General features: G+C 59.9%; 3 protein-coding genes across 3 annotated transcripts; 1 reads left to right on the forward strand and 2 right to left on the reverse strand.

The window, feature by feature from the left end:
• Nucleotides 1–3,290: 3,290 nt before the first annotated feature.
• Nucleotides 3,291–10,507, forward strand: LOC142458753 (tubulin gamma-1 chain-like). The gene is given in 13 exon segments (XM_075559669.1): nucleotides 3,291–3,540; nucleotides 3,783–3,883; nucleotides 4,046–4,213; nucleotides 4,708–4,776; nucleotides 5,145–5,188; nucleotides 5,190–5,222; nucleotides 6,327–6,453; nucleotides 7,201–7,219; nucleotides 7,222–7,270; nucleotides 7,369–7,475; nucleotides 7,833–8,029; nucleotides 8,131–8,292; nucleotides 8,448–10,507. Coding segments are annotated over 13 exon segments (1,509 nt in total). The 3' UTR covers nucleotides 8,631–10,507.
• On the reverse strand, nucleotides 10,473–19,221 carry PLEKHH3 (pleckstrin homology, MyTH4 and FERM domain containing H3). The gene is given in 14 exon segments (XM_075561866.1): nucleotides 10,473–10,707; nucleotides 10,709–10,846; nucleotides 11,328–11,519; nucleotides 11,823–12,293; nucleotides 12,595–12,730; nucleotides 13,202–13,338; nucleotides 13,598–13,805; nucleotides 14,307–14,613; nucleotides 15,739–15,859; nucleotides 15,967–16,124; nucleotides 16,216–16,407; nucleotides 16,501–16,580; nucleotides 16,957–17,012; nucleotides 18,925–19,221. Coding segments are annotated over 14 exon segments (2,397 nt in total). The 5' UTR covers nucleotides 19,087–19,221; the 3' UTR covers nucleotides 10,473–10,668.
• Nucleotides 19,222–21,677: 2,456 nt separating this feature from the next.
• CCR10 (C-C motif chemokine receptor 10) lies at nucleotides 21,678–23,513 on the reverse strand. Its single transcript, XM_075561869.1, has 2 exons — nucleotides 23,490–23,513; nucleotides 21,678–22,736 (listed from the first exon to the last, which is right to left on the reverse strand). Exons 1-2 carry the CDS (start codon nucleotides 23,511–23,513, stop codon nucleotides 21,678–21,680), a joined length of 1,083 nt encoding a protein of 360 aa, XP_075417984.1.
• Nucleotides 23,514–23,553: the final 40 nt, after the last annotated feature.

Raw genomic sequence — 23,553 nt, forward strand, 5'->3', positions numbered from 1 at the left:
TGGTTAGCGGCCCAATGCTGAACCACCACGTCACCAAGGTTGTTCTCCCTCCCAGAAATCTGCCCTAATCCTCTGAACACTGCACCCCCAGGCCTGCATTCTGCTAACCTTTCAGCCTGCTCATCTCCTTGAGGAGAATGCCTTCAGCTGAGCTCCTCAGCCCAGGGCCACACCAAAGGTGCTCAAGGAATCACAGCATGACAAAGGGCTCCTTGAACAGCTTACTTTGAGATGTGGCTTTGTTTCCTAGTCCTCCAGAAAACAGGAGCCCAGATAGGAATCCCTCCTTTCACTTAAAGTTATTGTTTTGTTTTCTTGGCTTTAACTGTTCTTGGTCTTCATTTTGAAAGTTAAATTCCACAGGGCCATAGGATCGGAGTTTCCTGACCAGCACTGGCTCTACCTGCTGCTTTTGCACAAAATGCACACTGCTATTTATCTGGGCCCCAGGGGCCACTCCTTTGGTCACTTCACTCTCCAATGACTTACTCGCAAAATACTCCTGTTCCTGACACTGGGCAGGTAGGCTTCCAGGAAAGGACAGAGATAAGCGTGCATCCGATACAATGTTCTTTTCTTTTCTTCTGTCTCTCTCTCTTCACAATGTTTTCCTTAACCTGAATTCCCAGTAAAGGGTCTGGAAATGTAGTGAACAGGCTAGCGGTTATTTACAAATGCTACATTAATTATCAGAAGCAGAACGAGGCCTCAGACAGGGAACGCACACTCACCCACATTTCCACACTGGGTCCAGGGAACAGGGAGTCAAGTAAAGGACACACCACAACTGAGCCATCCGTATTGGCTTGGGACCTTGGACCTGAAATCCAAGAGATGATGAACCTGATCCTTCTGTTCAACCTCAAAGGAAGTTAGATCTAAAATAACATCTATAGAACCATGGCCAGTAATTGGGTTTTTAATTAATTTGTTTTAAAATTTAAAGCAAGCACTCATTTTGCTTCCCCTCTGAGTGGAGCCTTGTACCTGCACTGCCAGCCAAGCCTTCACCCTCCTGTCTGAGGCCGCTCAGGCCAAGGACAGGAGCTAAGTGCATCTGCGTCCTCGCTTTTACCTGGTATCAACCGGCCAGGTCTCAGCAGAAATAGAAAGCCCAAATCTGCTAATCACTGGGAGAATTCCTGCCCGGCTCTCCTAATGAACGGAAGCATGTGCTTGGCCGCCCATTTCAACAAGCCTAAGAGGAGCCTCCAACCAATACACTGGACACTGCGACTTTCCAACTCTGACACTAGAGTGCCGGCCCCGCTGGCCTGTGCGCTGGGATTTGAAGGCCTTTTGCCCACCTCAAGGAGCTGCAAGCGGAGGAGTCAGGCACGGTTGTTAATCACAAGAACAGGTAAAATGTAGCTCACGTTACAGTCTTCCGAAAGCGCTAGTGTTTTACTACTTTCAAGGAAGTAGACCGAGGGCGAAGAGTTCTGACAAATTTATTCTCATCTCTGAAACATTCCTCTTCGACCCTGAGTAGAGTCAGGCCCTGAGAAGGGTCCTGGCAGAGACTCTGAAGGCAGCCAGCACCCCAGAAGCTGACGGGTACGAAAAGCAGTCCTTCCATGTGGCTAACAGAGGAGCAACCAGACCCCTGCCCTGATGGGACCCTCCTGAGGTGGCATGTCCCTCTAGAGCGGCGGTTCTCAACCTGTGGGTCACGACGCCTTTGGGAGACAAAGCACCCTTTCACAGGGGTGATGCCCGATTCATAGCAGTAGCAAAATGACAGTGCTGAAGTAGCAATGAGAATAATTTTATGGTTGGAGGGTCCCCACAACATGAGGAACTGTATGAAAGGGTGGCGGGCATTTGGTGTTGGGGTGGGGGGTAAGAGGAGAGAAACTGAGACCAGATGGGGGCATAGGCAGGTGGGGGTTGAGAGCTTTCTATAGAAGCCAGAGAATTCAAAGTGGGGGCTGGGAGGTGGCCATTCTCCAGGAGAAAGAGAAGAGACAACAAAATAACTGATGGTCTGATCCCTGATGGTCTGGTCTTCCAGAGGAAGCTCACCAGACAGGGACAGACCGGCAGACCAATGAGATAAAAGAAAAGCCAGGAGTCAGCCCCCTTTGTGGGGCGAGGTGGGGGCAGGGCCGTGGCTGCTTCAAGGGTGGTGAAGGAGGCCCCACCCCTCAATAATTGGTCTGGAGACAATTGGGGTCCATATGGAAGGAATCAGGTAGATCCCTATCTCCCTATCCCCCAGCTGGCCTCCACTCAATTCCAGAAGACCTGGGAGGAACAAGCACAGCTGTCGGCTATTGGAGGGAAACAGAGTCACTGTACCACGGGGGCGGGACGACGTCGACGTTTCTTCAGTAAGGTGCAAACCCTAAAGAAAATGTTGGTCTTGTCCACATTGAATGTAAAACTCTTCCCTACCACTACAGACACCACGTACAAGGTGAAATGCAGGCAGTATTTGCAAACCCACGTTACTGCGGAAACCACTGATCCGCTATCTTAACCTGCCTCCAGATCCGGACCCATAGGAAAGGGGGTTCGGGAGGAAAACGGGCAAAAGACAGGAATAGGGAACTCGCAGAGGAAGACGTCCAAAAAGCCAGTAACAAAAGAGGTCCGGAGTGTCCTGGCCGGCTCGCCCAGAGGTGGAGGGGGGGCACGCCTGGCGGGCAGATCCTCCCTGCGGCACACCCAGCGCCCTGCCTTGGGGACTCCCGACCCGGTGCTGCCTGGGCTTGGGGTGAGTACAGTTCCTTCTATAATCTTCCTGGTCCACACACCAAGTCCTGCGCTTGCTTGGTGTCTCAGGGCAGTTCTCAAAAGGAATGCCCCAAACCAACCTGACGGATGACAGAGGCCGGATGTGGCACGGAAAAGCAGATGGCAAGACACTGGACCCCGATACCGTTGATATGAACACACACACACACACACACACACACACACACACCACCACCACCACCACCACCCCGCTCCCCCCACCCCCACTAAAGTCATGTTTCTATGCCAAAGGCTTTTCCTGATCATAAAGAAGCGAGTCAGTTTAGTTCATTTACCCTTAGCCCTTCGGCCTAGCAAAGCTGCTTCCCGGAGGTGGGAGCGGGGGACTGACTGAGGACCTAGACCACCACCCAGACCGGCTCCGTCTCCGGGCCCCGCCCCCACGCCGGCCCAGACTCTTGGGGGGCCAGGCCCTTTGCGCAGGCGCTTGTGCAGGAGCCCGGGGCGTGGTCTCACGCGGCGCCGGGGCGGGGCGCGGCCTCGCTGGGCGCTCGTGAGCGAATTCCAGCTGCGGGCTGCAGTGCAGCGTGATGCCCAGGCTGGGCTGCGGGGCTGCGGCCGGCCGAGAGGAGGCCCACACTGCACACGCGCAGATGGAGCCCCCGCGTCAGCAGCCAGCCAGAGCGCGCGCTCCCCACGTCCTGCGCGCCCCGCTGCCGGGCGGTCCTCTGCGGGCCCCTAACTCCTGCCGGGCTCGGGGACCCCAGGCTCCTGCATCCATCGGAGCAGCGATGCCCCGGGAGATCATCACCTTGCAGCTGGGCCAGTGCGGCAACCAGAGTGAGCGAGCGTAGGACCCCCCACAGGCCTCAGGGTCTGCCACCTAAATGCTTGGCCCCTTTCCAGTTCCCCCCTCTCCCTTCGATGAAGGGAGTGCCCACAAGGTACAGCCCCTAGAGTCAGAGCTCCAGCCCTGGCCATGGTGGGCCCCCCTTCCTGCCCCACCCTTGGCGGGTGTCAGCCTCTGACTCAGATGCCCAGGCTCCAGGCGACCCAGACGTCTTCCCTCCCCCCTCTCCTAGTTGGGTTCGAGTTCTGGAAACAGCATGGCATCAGCCCCGAGGGCATCGTGGAGGAGTTCGCCACTGAAGGCACAGACCGAAAAGACGTCTTTTTCTATCAGGTGCCTGCCCCCAGCGGCTTGGCCACGGGCCCGCAGGGCGCCGGGACCCCGAGGGGAAGGGCCAGGGCTGCTGGCTGGCGCTGGGAGGGAGGGCGGGCAGGCGCCCCAGTTGGCAGGTGCCCCCACTGACTGCGCTCCCCCCTCCCCTCACCCCCTTGCCAGGCAGACGATGAGCACTACATCCCCAGGGCGGTGCTGCTGGACCTGGAGCCCAGGGTGATCCACTCCATCCTCAACTCCCCCTATGCCAAGCTCTACAACCCGGAGAACATCTACCTGTCGGAGCATGGCGGTGGCGTGGGCAACAACTGGGCCAGCGGATTCTCCCAGGTGCCCGGCAGTGGGCCATCCATCCCAGGCACTTTAGATATTTCCACCCTGGGCATCGGACCAGATCAGATTGACAAGAAATAAGAGACACCAGGGCTACCCTGAAAAGAGGGAATACCAGGGGGGAGGTGCGGGCAAGTGTACAAATCACTTGGAAGGCAGCTGGCCTGGATTGAGGTCTGCAGCAGCTTCTGCTTGTGGGTAGGTAGTCCCTGTGCCCCAGGAGGAACTCTCCTGGCTGCAAACAGATGCTCTCCAGAACCTTCCATCCCTGGCCTTCTCTTCCCATTGCTCTATGTGGTGGTGGTTGGGCCCCACAGAGTAGGTTTTTTAATCACAGCGACTCCATGTGACTGAGCAGAACTGTCTGATTACAGGCTGAGATCTGCACAGGAGCGGGTTGCCAGCCCTTTCTGCCTCCAGGCCGGTGGGTGGGTCCCAGCACTAATCTTTTGGTTAGCAGCCAGGCCAAGGGATCTTATGTCTCCACACAGGATGAAAAAATCCACGAAGACATTTTTGACATCACAGACAGAGAAGCAGATGGGAGTGACAGCCTAGAGGTGAGGTCCCCTGCCCACAAAAATAAAATTTTAAAAATCAGAGGTGGGGAGTACTGGGGAAGGTCAGGAAGTGGCCTGCTCAAGGTGGTCTGACGGGACAATACTGTTCAAAGCCCATTTATCGGGTACCTGCTGCATCCATGCTGGGGTGCTGGGATAAATAAGAAACGATTCTTGCCCTCCTGGAGACCATGGCCTTGATGGGGACGTCATGTCTTTTCTCCTCTGGGCACAGCACGTTCCCAGAGACGGCTGGGATATTCACAGAGCAGACCTTGAGAAATGAGTGCATTGGAAATAGGGAATGTGATCACCCTGAAACGTCTTTCCCTTTTAACTGGAAACTGCCCTCCCCTCTCCCCACACAGGGGTTTGTGCTGTGTCATTCCATAGCCGGAGGGACCGCTCTGGCCTGGGCTCTACCTCCTGGATCGGCTGAATGACAGGTGAGCCAGGTCTGCGCTGAAGACTGGAGCCCTGTTGCCCTGGGTTCACTTTTGGTACTTTTTCTCTTGGCAGAGAAGATTTAAAACATCCTTTTTTGAGTCACAGGGATGGAGCCGCCATCCCCCGCCCCCCCACCCCCACCCCCGCCCCAAGATGTGGGTTTGCCTAGGAAGAGGTTGTGGATTGAATTGTGTTGGCATGTATGCTGTAAACCCTAACCTCCATGCCTTTGGTTAGAGCTCCATTTGGGAAGGGGTTGCCTTTGCTGTGTTAATGAGGCGGCATTAGTGTAGGCTGTATCTTGAGTCTCTTTTGAGATATAAACAAGAATAAATCACCTGGCAGGCAGCGATGGGGCTAAGATAAGCGCCTAGGGCATCCCAGAGAAATGGGGAAGCAGAAGCTAAAGAGACACAAGGACCTTCCTGCAGAGGGGACACAGACAAAGAAAGACTTCCCCCAGAGCCAGCACTATGCATTTGAATTGGAAGCCACCAGCCGCTCTGGCGGAGAAAGAAGGGACTTTCTACTTACTCCTACTTTCCGGAGAGTTACAGTCCTGGAAACCCAGAGGGGCAGTTCTACCCGATCCTCCCAGGTTGCTATGCGGCGGCGCATTGACTTGATCACAGTGAGTTTGGCTTTGAGAAGGTGCTCTTGTGGCACATTGAACTGCTAGCCAACCACAGGATCAGCAGTTCAAAACCAGCAGCCTCTCCAAGGGAGGGAAAACAAGGCTTTCTACTCCCGTAAAGAGTCTCGGAAACTCAGAGGCAGTTCTACTCTGTCCCGTCCATCAGGGTCGCTTTGAATCACATTCGCTCAATGGCAGTGAGTTTAAACAATGAGAAAACACATTTGTTTGTTCTGCCCCCTGACTGGTGATGTTTCAGTCAACAGCACTCTGCACCAAGGCAGGCGATCTGCTGGGTTTCAGGCTTGAGACAGCCTTTCTGACGACTCTTCTGCCCTCACCTTGATTAGAAGACCGGGGCGGCGCAGGGAAAGATATATTCCCTTTTCCCTGCGAAAGAGTTGAGTAGTGATGGGGTTCCTTCCACTGGACTGCGCCACGCTCCCCTCCAGCCTCTCCTTCCCCTCAGGTACCCCAAGAAGCTGGTGCAGATGTACTCGGTGTTCCCCAACCAGGACGAGATGAGCGACGTGGTGGTGCAGCCGTATAACTCGCTGCTCACGCTCCAGAGGCTGACCCAGAACGCGGACTGCGTGGTGACCACAGAGCGAACCTGGAGGGTGGGCTCCTTCGCCCAGAGCAGTGAGTGGTATGGTACACAAGGGGGCTCCAAAAAGTTCATGGAAAAATGGAGCTAAAGGATCGTGGAATTTCCCCCACCAACTTTGTGAAGCCCTCCTCCCACTTCTTGTCCTGTTCAAGCCCCTTCCCAGCCCCCAGACACCCCCAAGGCCATCCTTAGGGCTGAAAGCAACTTACACTGTCCTGAGACAGAGACTCTACAGGCCCCGCCCTCCCACTCTGCCTGTTCAATGTCTGCCCTCTTAGACTTGACCTCCTAGCTCCAGGCGCCATTGCCTTAGGAAAACCTGCCCTGACCACTCAGTGGAGGTCAGACTCCTTTGTGTCTGTTTCAGGCCCAGGTCATGCTACCTTGCGGTGTTTTATACTTTCTCTCTGTCCACTTGGGTGGAGGGCAGGGAGGACACGTCTGTTTTGCCCCCTTGCAGCTCCAGGGGATGCACAGTAGATGCTCAGAGATCCGGCTGCTGTCTAGTCAGCGCCCACTCATGGCAATCCCGAGGGGGTCAGCGTAGACCTGCCCTCCCGAGGATTATCGGTGGTGGGGTTTTCGGAAGTGGATCCCAGGGATATGCACTACATTGAATGGTGAACAAGTGTCTTGTGAGGTTCCAGAGAACAAGCCTGCTTGGAGGCTAATACCCTGATTCCTGGCCTTCTTCCCTCTCAAAAAGGGGCCATGACCCTGCTCTGTCCCCCAGGTGGTGCTGGACAACACGCCAGGGACCGCCTGCACATCCAGAACCGGTCCTTCTCCCAGATCAACCAGCTGATGAGCAACTCCCCCACCCACCCCACCCCCTTTGGCTCAGAGCTGGGGCCCTCAGGGCTGGGAGGCCACCTGGGATGCCCTGACACTCCCGCCCCCAGGTGTCCACCATCATGTCAGCCAGCACCACCACCCTGCGCTATCCCGGCTACATGAACCCCCCTGACCACGGACCAGTCGGTAAGGGCAGCCCTCAGAGCCCACGCTGCACTAGCTCTGGGCCCAGCAGACCCTGGCCTGGCCTTACTCTTCCCCCACGGCCTTCTGTGGCCCCCAGAGTCTCTGGGCTCGGCCGGCCACAGAGCCTGGGGCTGGCTTCCTAGCGGAGCTCCATCCTCCCCTGTCTGGGGCGTTCTGCAGGCACTGGCTCCAGGGTCAGCTTGGACTTGCGCACATGGGCATGACTCAGCTGAGCTGAGGGGCGCTCAGACCCTGACCTTCCAGCAGAGGCTCAGTGTGGTCCCAGATGGAGAGGCCTCCCCAGAGGCCCAGACCCCAGCGTCTGGTCTGTGGGGCCTATGTCCACAGCTCTTTCTTTGCTGTGTGTCTCGCCTGTGACTCAAGTGAGGGTCTGGTCCCTGTCCCCGTCCTGTCCCCTGTACCCTCAGGTGGCCAGTGTGAGGAAGACCACGGTCCTGGATGTCATGAGGCGGCTACTGCAGCCCAAGAACGTGATGGTGTCCACAGGCCGGGACCGCCAGACCAACCACTGCTACATCGCCATCCTCAACATCATCCAGGGCGAGGTGGACCCCACCCAGGTAGGGGAGGCCCCTCCCAGGTCTTTCTCTGCCTACCAGCCCCGCAGGGCCAGGGGAGAGAGAGGCTGCCAGCACCACCCCCTGGCCTGTGCCCACCCTAGGTGCACAAGAGCCTGCAGAGGATCCGGGAACGCAAGTTGGCCAACTTCATCCCCTGGGGCCCAGCCAGCATCCAGGTGGCCCTGTCTCGGAAGTCTCCTTACCTGCCCTCAGCCCACCGGGTCAGCGGGCTCATGATGGCCAACCACACCAGCATCTCCTCGGTGAGGCTCACAGCTTGCGCCCTTTCGTGGGCCCCCAACCGTGCTTTGATGTGCTTTACCTGTCCACCTCCCTGCGCCCCTGCTTCTGGCTTTGGGGTGAGCCTTTGTCCCCTGAGCTGTGTGCTGTTTGTGACCTGCTCCGTGCACACCCCAAGCTCTTCGAGCGGACCTACCGCCAGTATGACAAGCTGCGGAAGCGGGAGGCCTTCCTGGAGCAGTTCCGCAAGGAGGACATCTTCAAGAACTTCGACGAGCTGGACACGTCCCGGGAGGCGGTGCAGGAGCTCATCGACGAGTACCACGCGGCCACGCGGCCGGACTGGGGCACCCAGGAGTGACTTCCCTTTCCCCTCCCACTCACACCCAACCGTTCCTAGTCTCCCCGCCCAACTCGACACCGCTTCTCTCCACAATGTCTCTAGTTCATCTCCAGCCCCACAGCGGACCCTCCTGCTTCCCTTCTGTGACATCCGATCCCTTGTCTACCAGTGTAGCTGCAATGAAGTCAGCAAGCCCAGAGGACAGGCAGAATTCTCCGTAGACACAAGGATGGTGAGATTTGTTGAGGCTTTGGATGTGTGATCGTGGGGAAAGGATAGCAAACATGGTGAGGTGGGAAGGCGACCGAACACACGGAAGGTCCTCCAGGCGTTCGATGGACACATGGCTGCAACAGTGGGTTGGACCCTAACGAGGACGGTGAGGAGGGTGCAGGCCTGGGTGGTGTTTCCTTCTGTGTACGCAGGGCCACTGTGAGTCTGTGGTGCTTCCCAACAAGAGCAAATGGAGTCAGGGCACAGTCTGTGGCGAAAGGAGCCCCAGGGACACAGTGGTGATGCACCTGGCTGCTCATCCCAGGACACGCAGTCCAAGCACACTTGCTACGGAGCAGGCACAGTATGTAGCCGTCTGCTTCCGCTTTGGAAACCCTGGGGAGGCAGTTCTGCTCTGTCCTGCAGAGTGGATATGAGTCTCAACTGGATGGCAACAGGTTTTGGTTCGTCTATGAAAACGGTGCTGTCAATGAATATTGAAAATACCATGGACTGCCGAATGAACAGACACACCTGTCTGGGAAGAAGTTCAGCCAGAAAGTTCCTTAGAGGCAAGGATGGCGAGACTTCATCTCATGGACTTTGGACATGTTGTCAGGAGCGATGAGTCTCCGGAGAAGGACATCCTGCTTGGTAAAATAGCGGGGCAGTGAAAACCAGGGAGACTGTCGACAAGATGGATTGACACAGCTGGGTACCAACGTAGGAATGTTTGTGAAGATGGCATAGGACCGGGCAGGGTTTTGTTCTGTTGTTCAGGGTCCTTATGAGGTGGAACTGGCTTGATGAAGAAGGGGGATGGGGTAAAGCACCTTCCAGCTCCCTGCTAAGGACCAGGCAAATGATAGGGCAGGGCTTGACCTGCTCCAAGGTTCACAAGTTAGCCCAAGTCTTAGGATGTCTGCAGTTTCTCTTGTCATCCCTCGCCTTGGACCACACTGGATGGCAGAAGTCAGCCCCACTCTCAGGGTTTCAGGGGCTTCTTGAGGGCTTCTGTCTCTTCAGCCCCTAAGATCCTGCCTTAGATGGACAAGAGCTGCACCAGCCCCCACCCCTCAGACTAGAGGAGGACCCAGGGTATTCTGAGCAGGTTGGGAAGGAAAGAAGTCTGGACTCTCAGGGCCAGTACCATCAGAGTCCCAGAAACACAAACCCAACACAACCACATCTGCTAAGCAGGAGCAGGGATCCAGAGGAGGGTTGACCCTCCTGAGAAGTTCTCGGACCTATCTCCTCCCTCCGTTCCAGGACCAACACATGGGTACACTCAGGGCCAGGAGGCCGGCCACTTGGGAAGGAATCAAGCAGTGCCAGTCTTGATGACTCACTGCCCTCTGGCCTCAGGGGTGCCAGGAAGCCTTCCCTATGCCACCCAAGGGAGAAGAGAAGAGAGGGTGAGTAATTAATTGCCAGCTTCCAAAGCTGCCTCTGGCCTGCCCCACCCATCACCCTACAGCAGCTGCCCGGCCAGACAGAGGTTAAATCCAGAAGGTCCAGGAGGGTGGAGCCCTGTGGCAGACAGACCGTTCTGGGTGCCTGGAAAAGCCTAGTGTGTGGGTGGGTGTCCCCAGGGGTGGAGTTCTGAGCTTCGGGGCTCTGACTTGTACAACACTCTCATCAGAACGCTTTGTGTAAATAAGGATTTTTTTTTTTTTGCTTCTCTTCTACAAATAAATTAAGAAACAAACTAGAAAATTGCAGCCCCTGGGTGGAGGGTATGCCCTGTCCCTGCAGGGCCAAAAGGGTCCACAGTGTCCTCAGATCTCAGAACAGTCCAGGCCCAGGCTGGGAGCAAGAGGGAGGTCATGACCTCTTGGCACGCTCAGTCCTGCAGCTGCCCCAAACAGCCAGACTGTCGCTGGCTGGGGCTCTTCCAGGCCCGGGTGCTGGCTGGGAGGGGAGATGTCTGGCTGGTCTTGGCATGGTGAAGGGCTGCTACAGGGCCTCTCGGGGGAGGGGCTGGCCAAGTAGGCATTCACCAGCTGCATGATCTCTTCCACCTAAGAGAGGGCAAAGGGCAGGGGGCCACCGGGCTCCTTAGGTCCCGTTTCCTACCCAGGCTCAGAAACGCCAGGATCCTCCATGACCTGACCCCTGCAGCCGTCCCCCACCCCATGAGGTGCCGCTCACATTGGCTGCTGCTCTGGCCCTCTCCGTTGCCAAGTCTATTCCCATCTCTGGACCTCCACCTGGAATGCTTGTCTCCAGATCTTAAGGGTCACCTCCTAGTGCCCAGGCCCTCTCCAGCCCCGTCCTGTCCTGGCTGGCTGTTTTTCCCTCTGGGGTGCTGCTCTTGATCTGAAATGTGACCTCGGATGACTTGGTGCTTGTCTGGCTCTCCCACTCCCATGTAAGCTCCCGGAGCTTGTCTCAGCACGGCCCCGCCCGGCCCATGCCCAATCTTCCAGAAATGGTCTTGACCTGCCTTCCCTTCCCTCCACCCTCCACTGAACCCCACCCCCCAAGCTCCCACTCACTCACCTGGGGACTTTGCAGGACAAGTTGGCTCTCTCCCACCCTCAACGCCATGGTATGGGGCCCCGTTAGCTGGCAGGCGGCCACATGGCCATAGCTGACGCTGTGGATGGGCTCTGTCTCTCCCGGGCGGGAGAGGGACATGGCCTTGGCGCCCAGGCCCAGGCATAACTTCTGTGGAGGGCCTCCACCAGGCTCCTGCGGGCATAGAGAGAGTCAGTGGGGTGGGTGGAGGAGGGACTGAGACAGAGGACACTGCGATTGGCTTTGGTGAGAGAGGTTCTGTGAGCACCTGGTTCCCCCACTAGGCCCACAGTGGGAGCCTGCAAGGAGTCACAGGACACCAGCGAGGTGAGGGGCCACCACGGGGGCCCAGGGGGTGGAGCTGCGAGGCTCTGCCCGGGTGGGAAGTGTGACCCACGGTGGGGGCCTGCGGCACTGGGGCAAAGATCCCACGGGGCTTGGGCCGCCAGAGTCCCCCTTCTCCCTTCTCCCCCTCACCGTGCTCAGCTCCAGAACGTCATACCGAGCAGCGCCGAACCCCGGACACTGCGCTGCCAGAGCTAGGTAGGCAGCCATGGCCTCCGCTCGGCCCATGCCCCGAAGCCGCTTCCAGCCGCCCAGCAGGGCCGTCGCGGTGCCGGGGCCGCCACCTCCTCCTTCTCCTCCTCCTCCTCCGTCGCGGCCCGCGCTTCCCGCCCCGCCGCCGCGCCAGGCTCGCTCCGCCCGCCGCTTGGCCAGGCCTGGGCTCCAGAAGGCCCCGGCCAGCAGGGCGGCGGAGGGCAGGGGCCTGGGGGCGGCGCGCGGCGGAGCCTCGGGCGGCGGGGCGGCGCGCGGCAGCAGGCGGTCCAGGGGCGGTGGGGGCGCGCGCGGCGAGAAGTCCGGGTGCAGGCTCTGCAGGCGCAGCGCCGCCAGGGCGCGCAGCGTGTGGTCGCGAGGGGGCGGCCGGCCGCGCAGCAGCAGAGCGTGAGCCTGCGGGGGAGACCGCGGGGCATCAGCGCGCGAGCGGCGGCCGCGCGCACCTGGGATCTGAGGTCCCGCGAGGGAGGGCGTGTCTGGGTGGCATAAAAGGCGAACGCGGAAAGGCTTGAGACTCGGGTCCACCCAGAGGCGCCTCGGATCGGCTCGCAAACGGGAGCCGCCAAAACCCCAATGGAACGCTGTTCTCTTCTGACACACGCAAGTCACCGCGCGTGGGAATGGGCGACACCTCGGTTTTGAGATAGGGAAGCTCAGGGATTCTTAGTGGGGCGTGACTGAAGATGACCTTCACCTGCTCGAAGAGGAAAGGCAGTTCGTGACCGTCTGGGGACAGCCCCTCGGGGTGCAGAGGTCCGTGAAGACGCAGACACAGTTTCCAGCCCGAGTCTGGCGTGTCCACCAGCCCGGCTTCATCTCCTGCGGCCAAACTGCGGAGGAGGAAAGACCTTCAACCAGGAAGCAGAGCCTCCAGGGCCAGGGCCCCAGGGCTGGGCCGAGGGAGGAAGCAATAGGGTGGGCCAGGTTTTTTTCCCCCCTGGGGGGCGGGGAGTCTGGGCGGAGTAGAAAGGAAGAAGTCTTGAAGTTAGACTGTGGGGTCCCAGGGAGACCCCAGCATAGATCGCTGCTGCTCGGGGCATAGAAAACTCAATTTTAAAAAGAAAAACGCCTCTCTTTAAATCCAAAGGTTCAATCTTTACAGGAGCAGACTGTCTCATCTCTCCCCGCCACAGACACACCACCACCACCACCTCCACCACCAACTGCCGACCTTGTGGCCAGTAGCTTAATCCATAGCCCACTACCCCGCCAGCACCAACGGATCAACATTTGTGTAGTGATTGAGGGCATCTGTGAGGCAGAGGAGTTAGGGGGCAGCAGGGCTGGCTCTGGACATTTACTTCTCAAACCTGGTGAGCACGTCGGCCACGAGGGTCCCCCCAGCCAGGGCTCGCTCCTGCGCCCCATGCTGTTCATACAGCGCGAAAGAGTTGCGGCTCCGGGTCAAGCCCAATCGCCCCACTAGCTCTCTCGCCACCTGCGGGGGGGGGGGGGGGGGAAGCGGGAAGCAGAGAGGGGGAAGTCAGTCCGTACAGGGGAGAGAGTCTTGCCAGCAGTTGGAGAGGGGCGGATACAACTGGAGGGGGTCCTCTAGTTTGCTTAGTCGCACCACTCCACCCCACCCCCACCCCCTACCCAAATGCAGATTCTGAAACACTGGGAACATCTAGGACCCAGGCACCGAAGGAGCAAAGCCTGGGAAGCGTGGGGATGCGGAAGCCTCTCTCTAGCCTCACCTCCCCGGCAGTGGTGTGCGAATCGATGGCCACTGGGCAGGCACCAGCCCCGGGACAGTGTACTGTGCACAGCAGCTCCTGCCGCCGGCTCAGCGCGGAAATCTCCGCCAACGAAGGCACCAGCTCACGGCTGCGTGTCCGGCCCAGTGCTCTTCTGATGAAGCGCGCATATTCAGCCAGCTCTGAATCTGGGAGGGCCCGCTCGGTTCTGGGACAGAGGGTGACGGACATCAGTGCTTAGAGAACTCCCCACTACCACCCACCGCCTATCTGTCATCCCAGGACTTCCTCCCCTCCAACTAAATTCCTCAAAGGCAGCCACTCACTCGCCCTTCCAACTACCCCATGCTCTGTTTGGAGTCGAATTGAATTCCTTTCTGTGTCACCCTGCAGTCCCTTCCCACTTCAGAAAGTCTCTTGGATGCTCATTCCAGCTAAAATTCTCAATCCAGCAGCATTTCGCTGGCTAATTTGGAAGCCTTGGAGCAGGATGGCATCAGCCCAGGGAGGAAAAGTGCTTTTAAATAATTGTCCAAAGGGGGCGCCTTTTTGTCAGTCCTTCTACAAAAGACATGGTGCATAGTAGCCTGGGCCCTGGTTTAGGCCGAGCCCCTCCCTTCTCTATGCCATCTGCCAAACCCTTTAGAAAGAAGGAAAGATCCTCCCTCCCAGCCCAGCAGGACCCAAGCCTGAGCCCCGCCCAGCTCACCTCTCCAGATGCCCCAGGAGGTGCCCGCGCACGGCTCCCCCAGGCCTGAAGGTGCAACTCATGCAGGTGAGGAGCTGCCAGTACCGCAGGGTCGCAGGGTCATGGGTCGCAGGCGGCCCGGGAGGGCCCGTGGGGCCCGAGGTCTGCTTAGCCAGCTGCAAGAAGAGCTCATCCTGCAGTGCCGGCAGGTCCCGACAGGTCTGGAGCACACCTTGCATCAGGGGCCCGGGGCTCCGCACCCCCTCCAGGGCCTGCAGCGCCAAGAACAGCCGCACTGCCTCCTCCCTCAAGGGCGCATAGCCCGGACCTGCGGGAGGGTGGGGGTGGAGGGATGGTTTGGAAAGGGGACACAGAGCTGGGCCCTAGGAGGAAGGCATGAACCAGGGGGAGGTCAGGAGTATAAGGGGACAGGGGGTGGCGAGGAGAAGAGGTTAAGAAGGACAGGCAGAGTGAAGGGAAAGCAGTGGTCCCCCCAGAACCACCCTCTCAGCCCCTGGCTTCTGGGGATCCCCACTCCAGATGCTTCTAAGGGAGTTGGGGTTATTCAGTGGGACAGGCTGAGAGACACAGGCTTGCCCCAGATTTGGTAACTGGGACTGGGCACCACTGTGATGGACCAGAACATAGACTGGGGGGCGGGGGGAGATCAGAAAACCAAGATGCTGGTCCTTGCCCCTTTGTCCCCTCCCTGTTGGAATCTTATGGGGAGGGGGGTTGGCTGAATGAGGACAGGTGCCCTTCCAGCACTTTCACTGCTTGTTAAAGTGACACGGACAAGTAACATGGCATGGAAGTGACATGGACAGGTAACACGACACAGAAGGAGCCCTGGTGACACTGAAAGGTTGGCTGTGGACCCGTCCCCACCCCAGCAGTTCCATGGGAGAAGGCCTGACCATCTGTTACTGTCAAGATGACAGCCTAGGAAAGACCATGGGGCAGTTCTGCTCTGGGGTCAGAACCCTCTCAGTGACACACGATGGCAACATGACATGTTCCTAAGAGTGTGAGGAAAGGTCAGAGAGTGAACACTCTACAAGGAAGTTCAGGGGCCCCAGTGAGACCCAGAGAGAAAACAGTCAAAGGCAGCCCTTTCTTTTTCTGGCTGGCTTCCTGCCCTACTGACTCCCCCCCACCATGCCCTGCCCTAGGTATGCCAGTTTCCCATTTCCCCTTCATTCTTGGAAAAGTGAGAGGCTGGTAGGCCCTGCAGTGTCTCTGTAAGTCCCTGCTACCCCCACCCCACTTCAATCCAGGCATCTCCTATCCAGGGTTTCCTAGACTCTACATGGTTCCAGGAGGAGACAGCTCATCTTTCTCATAGCCCCAGACCTAGCCCCCACAGGCCACCAGGGCTCCAGGAGATAGGGCAGATTCTTAACTCGGATCAACCACATCCCCTGCAGGGGGTTGGAACCTTGGGGCCACTCACCTGGGGCATTCGCTCCATAGGGCAAGGGCAGGAGTGGGGCATACAAGGCCCCACTCGTGTGCCTCAGGATAGGGTTGCGGTGGTAAATGAGGGCCACAGCCTCCTGGTCCTGACAGCTCTCCTAGAGGCCAAGGGGGAGGGTCAGATTACGGGGCAAGAGCTTCCCCCTGTCCCCAGACAGCTTCCAGGTTTGCCACCTTCTTTGCAGGAGGCCCCCCTCTCTCACACCTGAATGTCCCTGAGCAGTAGCTGGGTGGGGGTCTCCAGCGGGGCCTTGGCTGCGATCACTTCTCGCAGCGCCACCCCCCAGCGTTCAGCTTCTGTCTGGCGTGTTGAGCAGAGCCACACACTGTGTTTGCGGCCAGACACGGTCACTGACCATAGACCTGGGGGAAAGAAAGACCAGGATGAGGAGCCCGGCCCAGCAGGGATTGTGGCAGCCCCGGGAGGTAGAAGTAGAGTGCCCCCACTTCTCACCGGTCTCTTTGGGCCTGCGTTCCGGCCCGGTCACAGCGCACAAACTGGTGAGCACCAGGCTCCCGAGGTGCCGCGCCCCGTCCCCGCTGCTGCTGTACTGGTCCAGGGAGTCCCGCGTGAGTACGAACCAAGCCCGGCGTGGGGGCAGCCAGGGCCGCGCCCCTCCTCCGCGGGGCTCACGGTACAGCCAGCCTGCGGGGAGGGGACAAGATCAGCAGATGGAGATAGTATTCCCTGGGATTGGGCGCCTTGGGCGCCTCTGGAGTGCCCGAAGGGGTCCCCCACCTTTCACGACGACGTCCGGGTCGTCATCCGGCGGCCCCTTCTCGGGAATGAGGCTCCGGGTCTCATCTGAACTCGGCAGCCTAGGCCGAAGAGGAGGAAGGGTAGAGCGAGACTGCCGCACCCCGGGCGCGTCTCAAGGGGGCGTCTCACCAGGAGCTCACCAGACCACACCAGAGAGGTGCCTGGCTCCCGGGCGGGGAGCCCCTCCCCTTGTCTGTGGGAACCACCAGGCTGTTCTGACCTCGCACCAGAAATAGCCTGGACCCCCCCTTTCTCCCGGCACCCCTGGCTGGACCGCCCCCCCTCCGCCCCCATCCCCGGGACCCCGGCCAAACCACAGCGTCCGGCAGTGGGCCTCTCCCTTATTGCACAATCGCGGGAGGGAAGAGGGTGAGCAAGGGGGTCCTGCGGGCGAACTGGGGTCACGTTAGCACGGGTCAGGGCGTTGGGGCTCACCTGTCGGAGACGGGCCCGGTTCTTGCTGGCTGAGTCAGCGTCACGTCCAGGGGTCCCTGAGAGTCAGACAGAAAAGGCCTCAAGAACAGGCGCGGCCCAGGAGAGAAGGCTGCAGCCCATGCCTCTGGGACCGCGCTGCCGGGGGAATTGCGGAGTCCCAGAGCAGGGTCGCAGCAGGGGCGGAGCGAGCCAGTCACTGGGCCCGCCCCTCCGCTGGTCCACCGGGGAGGCCAAGGCCGCTGCCTCAGTCCCCTTTACCCTTTGAAGACGAAATCAGGGTGGAGTTGGGGTGGGGGTGGGGGGGGAAGAGCACTGGGCGCGGTGCCAGCAGACCTTGGTTCTAGTGCCGACTGGGCCCCTGGCTCGCTGTGGAACCTTGGACAAGTCCCTTCCTGCCTCGGTTTCCCCTTCAGTAAACCAGTTGAAGTCTCTTCCCACTCTAGCCCACTAGAAGCCAACCCTTGCACTCGCGTTTCCTGTACTGCACTAGGTCCCCTTTGCTTGGGGGGAGGGAGAAGGCGGCGTCAGGCAGCAGTAGCAGAGGTGAGTAAAGGGCGATGCTTACCTTGGCAGCAGGCACAGGAGGGAACTGAGCCCCTGCTTCCCTGCTGGGACTCAGGTGGGGTAGGCTGGGCTGAGGAATGGCACCCGCCCCCCAGGAGGAGTAGTTTGGGATCTGGCCACTTCCCCACTCGCCCCACATCGCCCTAACTTCAGTCCTAGACTGCGATCTGAGAGGCCGGCCTGGCAGGAATGGTGCCATCCTCCCATCGGGCCAGACAGCTCCAGCCAGGAGGGGGAGGGGGCCAGGGACACCTGTCCCCAACACCAGAGAAGGGGGGTGGGGTGGAGGTGGAACATGAGAGAAGCCGCAGCCTGGTTGACAAAGCCGAGCCCGACCCTGCCCAGGCTGGAAGGTCCTGGGCCTTCCAGGGGTGGGGTTGCACCCATATCCTGGAAGGTCCAAGCAGGGTTCCGAGCCATGCTACCAACGGGGACAGGTGGTGACCACCCTCTCACACCAGCTCCCCTAATCACAGTCCCCTACTTCCCTCCCCCCCCCTCTATATTTATCCGCCCTCCGCCTCCGCCAGGTGCTGGCGCCAGCCTCTGCCCGGCAGCTCAGCCCGCCCCACCCGGGCACTGAGCCACTGGGCCTGCCTGGGACCCCTGAGCGGCGGGGGATGGAAGCCTGGCCTAGGCTTTAGCACACTGGAGTCTGTCCGTCTGAGGGCAAGAATATGGAGGAGGGGACACCAGGATCGAAATGGCTCCCATACTACTCGTGCCTCAGTTTCCCCAAGGGAATAGTCGACGAAATCGGGACTGTCCCTAGCTATCCCTCTGGAATTCCCTTGGAGCCTCACCAGGGAGGGCCGAGAGTCCTGTCCAGAGTGGCAGGGGGGTGACAGGGACACTTGCAGAACCGTGCTCCTCAGCTCCTCCGTGGGGTTCCTGCCACAGACCCCAATCCTAGGATACCTTCTCCCCCTCGCCCAGGTCCCCGCGGCAGAAGCTCCCGCATCTGGCCCCAGAGCTCCCGAACTGGGAGCGGAGCGGACCCAGGCATCCGAGCCGCCCAGCCGGCCTCGCCACATTCCTCGGAGCTGGCGGAGGCGGAAGGAGACGGGATGGGACGCGGGCCCGACGGGGAAGGGAGAGGCAGGGCCAGGTCGGGCCACGCGTGACGCCTACCCTGCCTCAGGGCCCCCAGCAGGTGGACAGCGCCCAGCATGCGGCGCGAAGCCCGCAGGCACCTTCGGAGTCCCACTGTGCCTTGAGCTCTGGTGGTGGGGGGAGGGCTTCTAGCCCCCAGGCAGGAACCTCCCCCTTGTCCCCAGTGCGCCCAGAGAACAGTTTGGCTGGAGCCTTGATCCTGGATCGCGAGCTGGGGAGCCAACTGACTGGAGCGAAGATTGAGACAAATCTCCAAGACATCCCCACCACCCCGCCGCACCCCCGACTTACCCTCCCGCCGCCCGCCGGATTCGGAGTCCGAAGCTCAAAAGTCTCCTCGTCCTCGTCCTCGTCCCCGTCCCCACTAAGCTCGCCGTCCCCGTAGTCCCGGTGCAGAAGGGTGAAGCCTCGACGGCAGCAGAGGAGCCACCACAATCCCCCGGGGAGAGGCATCCGGGCGGGCCAGCGGCTGGGGATGGGGGCTCGGGCGGTCGCGGCCGGGCAGCAGGGGGTCTGAGAAACTGGCGGGGCTCCGACCCAGGGGGGAGGAGGAGCGGGGGGAACGCAGGAGGTGAGAGAGAGGGCGAAAGCAACAGGGAGAGAGCCTTGTTCAGCGCTGGGGTGCCAGGGGACGCTAGCTGGAGCCTGCGGGGGGGCTCGGTGCCTGGTCCACGGAGGGGGAGGGGGAAGAGCGTCCAGGATCGGGGTTGAGGGGGGGAGGTGGGAGCAATGTCCGGAGCTGGGAAGTAGTGTCCGTTGTAGTGTCCAGTCCTGTGGGGGGCAGTGTCCGGTGCAGTGTCCGAGGTGGGCAGTTGTCCAAGCCCCTGGGAGGGTTGTGTCCGGTAGGGCATCCGGTGGCCGGGGCCCGGGCCGCGCGCGCTGCGCTCCCTGCAGCCCCGGGACTGGCGCGCTCGGGGCGCGAGCACAGCGTCGGGACCCCGCCTCCCCAGTCCCCTTTCCTCTGTGGGGCCCCCCCTTTCCCTCTCCTTTCCTCCCTTCTTTCCAGGGCAGGGTCCAGATTTCGTCACAGCCTCTTCTGCCCAATCACTGCTCCTGGCGCCGGGCGCGGCCACCAATCAAACAACGGAGGCCGCGGCGGGTTGCATCATGTGCCCCTGGCTTGGTGACAGCGGGGAGGGGCGGGAAGAATGGAGAGAGAGGGGGCGGTGATATGTTAGCCACGCCCCAGGTCGGACGCGGGGTGCTAGTGACGTCACGAAAGCCCCGCCTTCAGGTGCTTAACTCTTGGCGCACCAACCAACAGATGAAAAATGCTCTTGGGAAGGCAGACGGGAGTGAGGGGTCTCGAGAGAGAGTGACGGTGAGGAAGACCCGACTGAGGCCCTCCGAACCTCTGATCATCTGGTCTCAGAAGGCCCGTGAGAGGGCGTCCAGACTGAGTTGGGCATAGTGCTAGAGGTGGCCTCCACCCCTGGGCGAAGGGGTCTAGGGTGGGTCTGAGTTTCTTACTTTAGAATTGAAGAAACTGAGGCAGGGGCTCCGAGAAGGTTCGGACCTAGGCCAATTATAGCACTGACCTGCGGGCGCCTGCTCACTGTACTCTGGGGCGGAGAGGGCCCTGGACTTGGCGGTGATCTCCGAATACATCGGTCGCCAAGGGCAAGGAGGCTGTAGTTCTGTGTAGGAAGGGGTTAACCGAGGAGGGAGGCGGACGGGGCGGGGCTTAGCCTTCGCGGGAGCGCGCCTTGCTGACTCAGCGGCGGTTCCCTAGGTCTCCGGTGATGGGTTCCAGGTCGGGCGCGCACGGCTGGCATGCGTGACCCTTTGGGGATCGGCGCCCGCCGTTATCAGGCCTTCCCTAGGTCTTGTACGCTGGAAGTCGTGGCTCTGGGCACCAGCCGCCGGAACCCTAAGGAGGAAAGGCTAGCGCTGGCTAGCCAGGGCGGTGGCGGGGGGGGGGGCGGGGGTCCTCAGGCCTGCGCCTCCCTGGAGACGGCCACGCCACGCCCCGTTCTACTCGCCTCGGCCTCTATCCTTCTCTCCTCTCTCCTCCCCACCCCCACCCCAAGTTTAATGGCTGGAGTAACCGGGACGGCTTTACTGACCGAATATTAAACTGCGAGAGTTGTTGCGTGTGAACATGAATCTGCTTGTATGTTTGTGTAGAACAAAGACCAGGTATCTGCCCTTTCCCCAGATGGGTGGCCCGCCCTGAGTTTTCCCAGGATGAAGAGTTCACCAACCGATTCGCTCTTCTCCAGTTCGAATGTCATTGTTTGTAGGGAAGGGCTTTCCGACGTCTAACCTCCCCTTCTCCTGTATTTCCTCTGATTCCACCCCCCTCCCACTGTACTCCCAGCCAATGACAAGAACTGTGACAAGAACGGTTGGAAATGTGCAAATTACAATTCCCTGCTTGTCTGGTTTTTGCTCCATGGAGAAGAACTTCAGCTCAACTTTGAACATTCCTTTTTTTTCCCATCGCAGAATCTCAGAAGTGATTGCAAAATGGTAATAAAAAAAAAAAGGGAATCCAATCCAAACGTCCACCCTCCCCCCGCACCCCCCTTCCAGGCACACACAGTCCCCGAAGCCTGTGCCTGAACATTCCAGAGGCCAGGAACTGGGTTCTTTCCTAAGGCAGCCATGACTGGCTAGCTCTGGTTGTTGGAAAGCTACCCTCTTTTTCAGGAGGAACGTCCGCCCCTCCCCGCCTGGCAGCTTTCCCGCCGCACCTCTGTCGGAGGCAGCGAAGGTGGAGGGGTGTCAGTGCCTGGAACTTTAACCGGCTCAGCAGTACCCCACCCCCACCCCGGCTCTTGGCGGCTTCCACTCAGAACGGAGCGGGAGGGAGGGGTCACCCACCAGCTCTGCCCTGCGACAAATCACTTCCAACTCCGTGACGCAAAAATAGTAACAGTTGTTGGCTTGCATCTCATTTTCATGTTATCAATTTAATGTGTCAGGGCACAGGTCCCTACCTCTGGCGCAGTGTTCTCCCACCTACTCCCCTTTCCCACTCCCTCCCCAGGAATCGTTTGGGGGGTGGGGGCGCCCCCTCCTCTAGGTTCCCGCTCTGGGACCTAGAAGGAGAGACTGTGGGTCTCAGTGGGAGCCGAGCAGGAAGACAGGCGGGGCCCGCAGGGGCAGCGACCTCCGGGGGGAGACTCTGGACTGCAGCCCCCACCCCGCAGCAGCCTCCGGAGGTCTTGGCGGAAACGCAGCCCCAGAAAGGCGTAGAGCACCGGGTTCAGGCAGCAGCGGGCCAGGGCCAAGCCGCCGGTCACCAACAGAGCTAGGTCCTTGCGCTTGCTCGCCGAGCAGCTCCGCTCGCGGGCGGTTAGCAGGTCGGCGGTGTCCAGCAGCAGGGCGAGGCTGTAGGGCAGCTGCAGCACCACGAAGGCCGCCACCAGGGCCACCACGACGCGCAGCGCGCGCCGGCGCTCGGGCCCCCTGGCGGCCAGCAGCGTGCGGCCCAGGAGCGCGTAGCAGGCCGCCATGACGCCCAGCGGCAGCGCGAAGCCCAGGACCACCTGCGCCACCGCACTTGCCCCCTTCACCGTCTGCGTGAGACCCTCGGGGAAGATGAGGCGGCAGTGCCGCAGGCCTTCGCGCCGCGCGTCCTGGCTGTAAAGGAGCGCGGGCAGCGCCAAGAGCAGTGACAGCAGCCACACGACGCCTGAGACCAGGTGCGCTCGGCCTGGAACCGAGAGCCGCGGCCTGGCTGGGAGGGCTCGCGCAATGGCCAAGTAGCGGTCGGCGCTGATACAGGCCAGGAAGAGGAAGCCGGCGTGGAAGGAAGCTGAGTAGAGGCCCGAGATGGCACGGCAGGTGGCACTGCCCAGGTTCCAGCCCTGCAGAGCTCCTGCCGCGGCAAAGGGCAGGGTCAATGCCAGCAGGAAGTCGGCCAGAGCCAGCTGGAGTAGGTGGGCTGAAGTGGGCGAGCGGGCCTCCCGACGGGCCGCCAGGTGGGTGGCCAGAACCAAGCCATTGCCTGCTAGACCCAGCGCAGCCACCGTCAGGGAGGCACTGGGTTGGAAGGCCCTGCTGAAAGCCTGGACATCTGCCTTGTAGCAGAGCTCAGGCAGCGGCTCAGAGGAATATGCCTCGTTATCATCCCCAGAGTAGGGTCCCCAGGAGTCCTGGGGAGGTCAAGAGGAGAGATGAGATGAGACACCTGTCCTCACACTTCTCCCTGCCCGTCCCCGCCCCCACACCTCCAAAATGGGGTTGGAACAGCTCCAGCCACAGAAGAGATAAGAAAGAAACTTCCCCAAATCTTGCCTTACGCCTCAAGACCTGGGCTTCCCGTGCACCCCATCCTGCCTCTGCCTCCAACCTCCAGAGTGACCGTGAGCAAGGAAATTGCCCTTTTTCGGACCTCAACTTCCTAATATGTAAACTCCCGATTGTTTGAAACAAGGATGATTGTGAATGTGAAGGATTTGCTTTCCATCGTGGAAAGTGCTGGTGTTATTAATAAATCTTTGAGCTTCGGTTCCTCTGCAGTGCCCTCTCCTGGAGAGACTTACCCGTGCAGTCTTTGCTTCCGAAGCTGACCCTACTTGGTCTGGAAAGGGTTTCTGCTTGCCTTCTTTCCCTTACCCCCTTCCAATCCGCCGCACCCCTTACTCCAGTCCAGCCAATGGTTGGGGCTCACTTGGGGTCTTGGTCTCTATATTCACTTTTTTCCCTGAGCCTCTTCCTCCCTCTGCCCCCCCCCATCCCCGCAACCTTACACTACCAGCCCCATCCATCTGAGGGTCCCCACCAGAATAAACCACAGGTTAGAGCCTTAGCCCTCTGCACCCCAATAGCCAGGTGGAAAATTCCATCACCTTGCCCTCCCTCTCTCTAACCACCCCTGCCCACCCTAAACCTTGCCCAATTCCCACCTGCTCTGTGGGCTCAGTCTTCATCTCTTGCTACACGGGTTTCTGAAGTGTAGTCACAGGTGGG

This window comes from Tenrec ecaudatus, chromosome 10, assembly GCF_050624435.1.
Source record: "Tenrec ecaudatus isolate mTenEca1 chromosome 10, mTenEca1.hap1, whole genome shotgun sequence".
NCBI lineage: Eukaryota > Metazoa > Chordata > Mammalia > Afrosoricida > Tenrecidae > Tenrec > Tenrec ecaudatus.